General features: G+C 49.0%; 2 protein-coding genes across 2 annotated transcripts in view; one reads left to right on the top strand and one right to left on the bottom strand.

Annotated features, from left to right (window-relative positions):
* LOC103622271 (transcription factor HES-5) overlaps window positions 1–8,666 on the bottom strand; it is an 11,348-nt gene extending 2,682 nt beyond the window's left edge. Inside the window, exon 1 of the mRNA XM_008641190.2 lies at window positions 1–8,666. This exon is cut by the window's left edge and continues 1,130 nt beyond it. The gene's annotated coding sequence lies outside the window, so the exon portion shown is untranslated.
* A 37-nt stretch (window positions 8,667–8,703) lies between these two features.
* HES5 (hes family bHLH transcription factor 5) overlaps window positions 8,704–9,957 on the top strand; it is a 5,410-nt gene continuing 4,156 nt past the window's right edge. The window contains exons 1-3 of the mRNA XM_017743982.1: window positions 8,704–9,066; window positions 9,338–9,521; window positions 9,709–9,957. Coding sequence (XP_017599471.1) covers window positions 9,001–9,066; window positions 9,338–9,521; window positions 9,709–9,957 — 499 coding nt within the window. The 5' untranslated portion in view covers window positions 8,704–9,000. The remainder of the gene's footprint in view (window positions 9,067–9,337; window positions 9,522–9,708) is intronic.

Genomic DNA, 9,957 nt, shown 5'->3' with positions numbered 1-9,957 from the left:
AAAACAGCCAGGGATTCCTGCTGGAAAACTTGAACCAGATCTGCCAGCAATTCATCCATCAAGTAATGTCAGGGCTTATGTTTGGGGAGCTCTTACTGTAATGAGTAAATACCAGTTGTATAAATACCATTAATATATGTGTAGGTGTGTTCACCTTTACATTAATGTGTGTGTGTGGTCACACAGGGCCTTTAATGTGAACACACCCAGAGCACAGGGACACATTTCTGTCTCACTCTGCAGCTCATTATTGGAGCACCAGGTAGGGCTTCAATGACCTCTTCCAGGCTCTGCTTTTCCATCTCTATTGTGCTGCCCTGAATGGGCTCCCTTCTCTCGGCACAGAGCAGCAGCTGTTGAGCTGTTCTTTTATGTCAAGTTGTGGGAAAGCTTTTGTGACACCGTTTCACATGTTCTCCTCAAAGCCCGTGGATTATCTCTGAGCCCATGTAATGCCACCTCTGAAACCAATCTTGCCCTCTGCTCATCCCTCTCAGGGAGATTCCCTGAAACAGAAACTCTGGAGCTGGGACTCCTTTCTCCAGCTCGTTAATTGAGCACACGAAGAAGAAAAGTGCCAGTCCTGTGATGGGCAGAGCAGTTTTGCTAGAGACAATTGCTGTTTCCTCTTGCTGCTTTCCTCTTATTCTCGACTCAACACCCAGATAAAAACTACATTAATTCCATGGGAACAGCCATGCCAACCTCACCCTCCTTGCTCTTGGGAGTGGTTGCGCACTGGCACAGACGAGGGGTCAGTGCTCAGAATTTCCTCTCCACCGACATCCAAACTGATCCAGAGCCTGCACCTGAGGAGGCTGAATGCAAAATAATCTTCTGTGGCATTCCACTTTCACTAGAGAGGCTGGAGGCCCTACATATTTAAATTTGGCATGATAGTAAGAATTACAGTATTCAATGTATTACTGGGAGGTGAATGTAGCAAAATCTCCCTTGGGTGGGAAACCCATTGAGGTTCTTATGTCCTCGCTCTGTGTCACGGACAAATTTTAAAGAATCTGAAATAAAAACATGTTTTTAAAACAGCTTTTTATTTTCTCTTTGGTTGCACAAACTCTGAGGGGAAAAATTAGCCAGTTACTGACTGAGTTGGAAGAGTTACTCAGATTAGATGCTCAGTTGCCCAAAACAGATGCTCTGCTTGGGCGGGAAATCCTAAAGAAAGTGATAACAAAAATTCCTCCCTATTATAAATTTTGCAGAGTCTGTGGACTTTAAGAAGAATGTATTTGGAATTACACACCTCCTACTCCAAAAATACACACTACTGGACAGAAAGCTCATTAGGATCCCAAAATACTGGACCTGGATGTTTCAAACAGGGCATCAACAACAGCCTTGCCCCAGAATTCCTGCCAGATGTTAGCCCTTTAGAAAGCCTCAAGGATGCTGCTGCTTTCCCAAGTCTGGAGAGATGCTCCCTGCTCCCACTGCTTCCCTCCCGGTCCGTGCTGCCCAGATGGCCTTTTGGGAGCAGGGTTTCCCACTGAACACAAAGCAGAGCCAAGCACCGTTGCTAATGTGGTTTGTAGTCGGGCACACTTCCTTTGTGACAGGAGGGAATATAGTTAAGGAATGATGTGGGAAACTCTGGAGTACGCAAACTTCCACAGTCGTATGTTAGTAAGTCCTTCAGAAAGGGGAGCGGGGCAGAGATGAACTGGGAACAGGAAAGACAGCAAAATGTGGGATATTTAGTTAGTGCTGAGTCCTGAGGAGCATCCTGAGGTGGAAAATAAAATGGGTCCAATCCCAAGGGCCTTACTGGGATCCCCACTGAGGCCAACAGACAATTTGGACTCCAATATTTGCTCTGCAGATTTCATACCTCTGGAACTATTTCCTGATCTCTGTTAACTTGTAGATACAAATTACCTCTAGACCTACAGCAGAATTTATCAAAACCTAATCAAAAATTGAATTTTCTCCTTCCAGATACCAAAATGAGAATCAGGTCTGTTGTTTCCCATTTCTTCCATCCCCCTGGTATTGCTGGTATAAAACCTGACTGAGTTTTCTTAAAAGCCAGGCTCAGTTCCCATAGCTCCACATGGGCTGTACGAAACTCTCACAATACCCTCATGGTCCACAGGAATTGCTCTGTTTCCTGAGACATATTGAACAGGCTGGGCAATTAAAGAGGCAAACAGGGCACGTGGCTCAGAAGTCCCAGTGCAATCTAACCTGCTTCTGCCACCTCCAGTGGGATAATTGTCTTTGGCCTGACTGGTGGAAGAGCAAGATACTGTTCTGCAGTTCCCTTCCCTGTCATTTCCTCCCAGCCCTTCCCTGTTTTTCCTCCTAATCCTTCCCTGCATTTCCTCCCTGTCCTTCCTTGTCCTGGTGCAATTTCTGTCTTCCTGCACAGCTTCCTTCCCTTTTTTTCCCTTTTCCTCATGGTTTACTTTCCCTCCATGCAGGTTTTATAATCTGATTTTTCAATCTGTCGCTCCTTTCCCCCCTGCCTGTCACAGGCAGATGTGGTGTGAGGACAGGGGTGTCTCAGAGCCCCACAGCCGTGGTGAGTGTGGAGTTCCCTCCAGTTTCCCACACCGCTCTCCCATTCAGGGCATTCAGGCGCAGGATAAAGGAAGTGTGCCATGCTACAAGCTGAATTAGAAATGGTGTTTGACTTCCCTTTGTACTCAACAGAAACCTTGCTCTGGGCAGACCATCTGCATAGCCCTCACCGTGGAGAAAACCATTGATCAAGGCCTGTCAGCCCAGCTGGGGGAACTTGGGAAAGTAATTCCTTGTGCCACTTCAGTTCTTTAGGGCTTAACATCTGGCTGGAGGGGGAGGCGACAGTTGATGGTTTAACAGTCTTGCTTCCTTTCAAGTTTGGGATGCTGTTTTGATCCCAGATAAGCCTTTCTGAAATCCTGATTTTAATAACATGGAAAGCATCCAGAAGAGTAGGAATAATGCACTGGCTTTGCATTTTCAAAGTGCTTTACAAATACCAGCTAATGAATTCTCAGCGACCTCCTCCGTGGGTGAGGATGTATTATTAGCAATGTTTTACAAAGGCGGGAAAATGAGGCTGAGAGGAGAAAACCAAGATTTCAAGATTTCAAACAGCCTACAGGTCACAGGCTTCTATGGCCAAGAGGCTGTTTGAGACATCTGGTTTGCAAAAATGCTCAGCACCCACTTTTGTTTTAATTAGCTTTGGCATCTCTGAATGGGGCATGCTCCCTTGCTTGTGGGAGGACTTGGATTTCCAGGCTGGACCACACTCACAGCCATGCACCACCCGGATAAGCAAACACCAAAGTTCTCCTCTGCCCTCAAGTTCAGCAGTGGGGTTTGAAAATGTTATTTAGTATAATTTTTCTAAGCCCATGAAACAGCTGGAAAGGAAGATGCACTCAAATCCCCAATCAGGAAATTCTTACTGATGTGTTCAACAGAAAATAACTCCGTATCTCCAGAAAGTAAACTAAGTTTTAATTTGATTATTTATACTCCTGCAGACCTGCAGCTGTGCTTAGGCCCTGGGCAAGTCTGTCTGTCAGCACCGTGGAATTCTGCTCAGCTGCTTCCCAGCAGGTATGGTTATCCTGGGATTGGAGCTCCTCAGGGGAGGGGATGCAGTGTGCCCTGAATTACATGGACTCCTGAGGGAATATGAGAGAATTTGACAACGTGCCTTGCCCTGTGGGTGGAGGTGAGGGCATCCAACCCTGCCCATGGCCTGGCAGCTCTTGTGTGTGCCCCTCTGCCAGTCCTTTGCTTGGCTCAGGACCAGGTTTTCTACCTTCTGAAAAACCCTTCTTGCTTTTATCAGACACTATCTCTTCATTCTGCTGCTTGCTGAATATGGCAAAGATGTCTCCAAAACCAACCTGCCTGGCAGGGCAGGACCTCACAGGAGCCCCGGGACACTTTCCCGAGACACATGTCCGTTGTCCTCCACAGCTGGTGACTGATGGCTGCCAAGCACAAGAAAATGGGTTCCAGTGGGACCTTACACCCCAAAACTCACCCCAAAACTCAGGCTGAGCTCGAGGGAAAGGGAGAAATCCACTGGGACATACAGGAGAGTCAGCTTCAGGTTATAAACTTGTTCCCAAGGCAGGGAAAATCGATCGAGGCTCAGGGGACACCCAGGAAGCCTGTGGCTCTTATCTCCCACTGCTGCCCTTGCTGGCCTCTGAGTGATTAAATGTCTGCCCCATGCAGATGGGATTAATTGCTGCTGCTGTCAGGGGAGAGGTGCCTGCCCTCCTGTCTGGCACAGACACACCATTCCCCCCTTGTTAATGACAGTAAGTGGTTGCTGGGGCCAAACCTCAGGAGCCACATTCCCTATTTCCAACCTGCTCGCTGAAATATCCTCTCTGCAGGATACCTGCTCCCTGCCAAAAGCTTGGCAGCACTGTTTGTTGAGTCTTGTGACTTTTATCAGGAGACTCATAATACTTCAGTTTTTTTTGGACTTCACATCCAAGTCTCAAAATTCTGTAAGAGAGAAAATTAATTATATCGATCCAAAGCCCAAGTTCTCAGTTAAAAAAAAAATCCATTAAAATGCTTCTATTTTTATTAGAAACATCAAATTGTTTTTGTTAAATCCCTGTGATGTTCTGCCTGTTTCTTGGTTTCTCAAAGCCCAAATTTTGACACTTGAAAGGCTGGCAGCACTGCCGGACCCTCAGAGGTGCGGAGCCCATTGTAAGAGCTGAATGCCACTGTCTCCCAAAAAACCCACCCAAAACCAAACAATGAAGGAAGTGCATGAACCCAGCAGCTTCTGTTTGCTGCCCCCACTGCATTGTCAGTGACAGGCTGTTCCCTTCCTTGGCCAGGGCAGGGGAGGTGACTGATGGGAAGTTCCAAAGGATTTTCAAGGAGCTCCCAGTGAACTCAGCACTATCTGAGGTGCTTGGGAGAAACCTCAAACCCAGCTGGCAGCACGTGGGATATCCCCCAGCCCCATTCCAGAGGTGGGGAACGGCAGCATTTCCAAAATCCCCAGTAACTCAGCACTGAGCGCTGTGAGCCCCAGGAAGGAGCAGGACAGGATATATCCCGTAGTTGTTTTATCCGGGTTTGGAAGGAGGAGGGTGGTAAACACAGAACATGGTGGCTCCCGCCAAGCCTGCTCCCAGGGCAATGTGTTCCTTTGAGACATAATTGATTCCTGCCATCAGGCACCAGCCTGCTCTCCCCCAGGGTCAGCGCTTTCCCACATCCAACCCCATTATCCCACAGACCATGCCTTTTGTACAACACACTCCAGCTATTCATGTGCAAAGCAGCTGTAATCCCCAGACCTTTCAGAGTCAATATACCAGGAAATAATAAATCCCTCTTGTGCACTCTTGAATATGCTGAGAGGTGACTTGTGGGAATTTCAGCTGGGCAGAAAAATAATAAATTCTCCTTAATTTTTAATTATTTGTTATACTCACTGTAGAAGGAGTATGTCATTGGGGCATGACTACTTGGGGGTCACCACAGAAGCAGCTATAGAAATTGTTTTTGCCTCTAACAACCCTAAAAATGTCTCAGATGTTTCTTAATGATCAAAGTCCACTTTTCTTCATTCATGCACCTGGGAATGGCAGTATATTAACATTCTGGATCTGAAGAAAAACTAATTTAAAAAGGTTAAATCTGTGAAGTATGTACTTTACAGTATTAAGACCCCATTTTTGAGGGGGTTCTGGTGTCTCAAGGAGGCAAGATAATGCCATGACATTTAATGGAATATTTCATACAATAGGTCTAATAACAACATAACCTTTTCCCCTGGAAAAGGCAGATTTCCCTCCACTCCCACTCTGTTGGTTCACATGCAGAGTTATGATTCCCTTGTGGGAACAGAAGCCAATCCTGAACAGCAAGTTTTACATGGTTATTTCTTTATATATTGCCTTCCAGCCAAATAGTGTTTAAACTATTTTCTGTGTCATGTCACTGAAAGACCCTGAGCAGAGCATGATAGGCAGGGTTAGGGTTAGGGTTAGGGTTAGTGTTAGGGGCAGGGGCAGGAGCAGGGGCAGTGTTAGGGCTGGAAGAAGGGATCCTCATCTGAGACACCAAAAGAAGCAGTGGCTCCTCAATTAAGAAGTGTCAGAGGATCATTAGGGGTCAGCTCAAACAGGTAGCTCCCTGTATTTTCACACCTTGAACAAGAACCTCCTGGGAAGAAGCTGTGAGTACATGAGGGTGGTCAAGGGATGTGATAATACTGCAGGGGTTTGTGGTGCTGAAATCCATGAATCTTACTCATTAGGACAGGTCCACCCGGCAGTCACATACAGACCCAATAGCTCTTCAAGGTTCATCATTTTGAATAGCATTCAAAGATAATAATTCCCACTCGGGCATGTCTGCCTGGGACACTGGCAGTGATATTGCTGCCATGTCCCTCAGTGGTGCTCCCACCAGCACATTCCCCATTAAACTGAGATCAGAGCTGGCTTGATCCTGACCTCCCTCCATTTCCCTGGGTAAAAAAGCCTTCCCAGTACTGCTCTCAACAAACAGGCAGAAACTCCTCTGTGAGACAAGGAGAAGAGCCCCCCCTCATCACCCTCAGCGCTGCTGCTCCTCCACTCTGCTGCCTGAGGTTTTCCCAGGTGATGCCAAAAAAGCACAAGGGCCACATCAGCCCTGCCCCTGCCTCCCACCACAGGCACAGGTCAGCTCCCAGTTCCAAGAGGGCTCTGTGGAAGAGCTCAGCACCACTCTCCCATTTCCCAGAAGAGCAAAGTGAGGCACGGTGGAACAAACCAGCAGCCCTGGGATAGTCTGAGCTGCAGCTCAGCTTGGCACTCCTGCAGCCACCCCTGCGTGAACCAGTGTCCCTTCCCCTTGTCACCCTTTTCTCCCAGTGCACACAGATCCCAGAGAAGCCCCTGGATGGTGAAACGTGCCTGTTTCAGCCTTCCTGGGTGAAAAAGGCACGGAGTTCATGGCGCCCCAACAGAAGCGCAGCTCCACAAAGGAGTTATTAGCGCCAGGCTGTGTGGGTTTGGATTTCTCTGCCTTTCCCATACTCTTCCCCCATTGATAACATTTCTTGCTGGGACAATAGAAGTGTGCCTTGCAACTACTCCCGACATTAGTGACGGTGCTTGAGCCTGAATGATTTAAAGGGAAAGAATCCAACTCCCAAAAGACCATCTGGCTATCAGTTCTAATACAGCAATAAAGGTCAGGGCTTCTCAGGAGTTGGGAAAAAGATGGTTTTTGACACTGAAGAGTCTTCAACCAGCTTGGTCCATGCCTACCTGTCAGCTCCTGGCTGCAAGGTCTGCCAGCATGGCTCCCTTGCTAGGAAAGGGATAACCCGGGATACCAGCTCCTGGAGGAAGGCCAGCCAAAGACCACAGGAAAACAGGCGACACCTCATTAAAGCTGGCAGAAGCTGGGGCATGGTGTCTGAGCTGTGTCTTATTTTGTATCATAATCGTTTGACTGCTTCAAAGTGTTCATGAGATGTCTTGTCTCCTGGCTTTCCCACAACACAGGGAATAAAGGGCTCCAAGGACAACATCTGCCCTTCACAAAGAGCTGAGTCCATTCAGGCCGCTACAATGAGTCCCACATCGCTGCCTATTCCAGCAACACCTCCCTCCTTCCTGTCAACTGCCCATTACCCTCGGGCTTCATTGCAGCATTTCCAAGCAAGAAATTCTTTGGCTTTCTTACCTCACTGCACACTTCCCTCCTCCCTTGCCATGCCCAGATGCTCAGAGGAGGAGCACACCTCTGCCTGGGGCACCCCGGGCTGGACCCACACATGGCAGGATGCAGCACAGCTTTCCCCAGGTAGCTTCTGGGTTATTTTTGGTGCTGCCTCGAGGACTGTACTCAGGCAGAGATTTTTCTCATAACACAACATCAGAACTGACCTCCAGTGCCCTCAAAGCTTCATTCTTTTTCTTGCCTTTATCACAAAAGAAATGGTGGCTTAATTCATCCTGGCATTTCCATGCAGTCACGAGCAAGCAGCACATTTTCCAGATAAAAAAATGGAGTGGGGATGACATGCTGAAGGTTACACAGCGAGGCAGGTACATGGTGTCTGAGATCTGATATTCAGAACACTCAGCAGGGCCAGGCTGCAGCGAGGCCAGGTCAGAACCGAACACACGTGAAAGCTCAGCAAGAAGCAGAACGGACCTAAGGGCCAAAGATGGGCCTCGGCTGCTAAACCCCATTCGTGACCCACCTCTGGTTTCCCAAAACTTCCCAGGATTCTGGGTTGAGCCTGATGCTATCCTTTAGCCCATCTTAACCATCATTCCTGAAAATGTCTCTGTGAAAGAGACAGATGAGAAAAAGGAAAAGCAAGAGCTACAGGAGTGATTCTGCATGGCCCAGCTCTGCTGGACAGTGTGGGCTGTCCTTAATGGGGATAATGGGAACACTGGTTCAGTGGGCTCACAGACCCTAGTGTGTTATGGGGAAGAGAGAAAATGGGGTTACCATTCCCTAGTTATTCTCCCTGTTCCTCCAACATCCATTTAGAAATGTCATGCAAAGAAACCTGTGGTCACTTCGGGTCACCCACACAGACAAACACACACATCCCCCAGGCTCTGGGATGGGCAGAGATGTCCCTGGGGCTGTTGACTTGAACCCTAGCAGGGCTGCCCTCCCTTTCCCACCTACCCCCAAAAGTGTGCCTCCTCCACGCCACGACTGTGCCTGGCACATAGCAGGAGGGACAGTGCTTTCCCAGCTCCCCACGCCGCACACTCCACCAGCAGCGTGGGCAGAAGGTTATTCTCCCCGGGGCATTGGCAATCAATGTACCATGCACTAATGGATGCTTCCTCTATTGTCCCGCTGCCGGCCTGGATTGGCTGCGGGGCTGTGGGAAACACCGGCGATCCCGACACTCACGTATCTGCCCCAGCTCCCCGGGTATAAATAGAGGCACTTGGGAGCTGCCAAAGCATCGCCTCACGCTCAGCACAGCAGCTGGGTGGGGTCTGTGCCCAGGGCTGAGCGCTCGGAATGGCTCCCAGCAACACTCTCATGATCCACATGGAGGAGAAGCTGCTGCCAAAGGAAAAGAATAAAGTAAGTAGAGCCCCTGAGAGGATTGGAAAGGCTGGCCTGCCCCTAGCAAATATATATGACATGGGAGAAGTGGTCTGGGGGAAAGCAAATATGTTAAAGAGAGATAAGGGAGATTATGTAGATTTTTAAAAGTTAAAATGGGTGGGCAGCATTACACAGCTCTCCTGCCAAGAAAAAAAAAGCATCTTTGAACATGGGTGTATCAGGGCATCAGAGGGGAAATCGGGTCAGGTCTCACAAAATCCCTAAAGATCTGCTCTGTCCCTCACAGCTGAGGAAGCCGGTGGTGGAGAAAATGCGCCGGGACCGGATTAACAGCAGCATCGAGCAGCTGAAACTGCTCCTGGAGAAGGAGTTTCAGAGGCACCAGCCCAACTCCAAGCTGGAGAAAGCCGACATCCTGGAGATGACTGTCAGCTACCTGAAGCAGCAGAGCCAGCTGCAGGACCAAAAAAGTGAGTGCAGAGCAGGTATTTCACACCTGGACCTGCTCCCAGGGCTGTGCCCTCCCAGACACCCCGAGGCGAGCAGGGGCTGGAGCACCCCAGCCCCAGGCACATGAAAGTCACTGCACAAATCATCACTGCCCCATGTTTTGGTCACGATTTTAACCTGCTGCTTTTGCTTTTCTTTCTCTTCCAGCGTTCATCCACAAGAACCCAGAGCAGGACTTTAACAGCGGGTACCTGCGGTGCCTCAAGGAAGCGATGCACTTTCTGTCCTACTACGAGCCCAAGAAGGAGACCCAGGTTCAGCTCATCAAGCACTTCTGCAAGGCTCAGCTGGGCGCAGATGCCTCGTACTCTCCAGCTCTGCGTGGCTCCCCCCTGTCTCCCTGCGTGTTTCCCAGAAAACAGCCTGTCCAGAAGGGCGTGGCCGCTGCTCCGCCCA

Source organism: Corvus brachyrhynchos, unplaced genomic scaffold (genome assembly GCF_000691975.1).
Source record: "Corvus brachyrhynchos isolate BGI_N302 unplaced genomic scaffold, ASM69197v1 scaffold68, whole genome shotgun sequence".
Lineage (NCBI taxonomy): Eukaryota > Metazoa > Chordata > Aves > Passeriformes > Corvidae > Corvus > Corvus brachyrhynchos.
The sequence above is the reverse complement of the archived record's forward strand: the minus strand, read 5'-3'. Positions and strand labels throughout refer to the sequence as shown.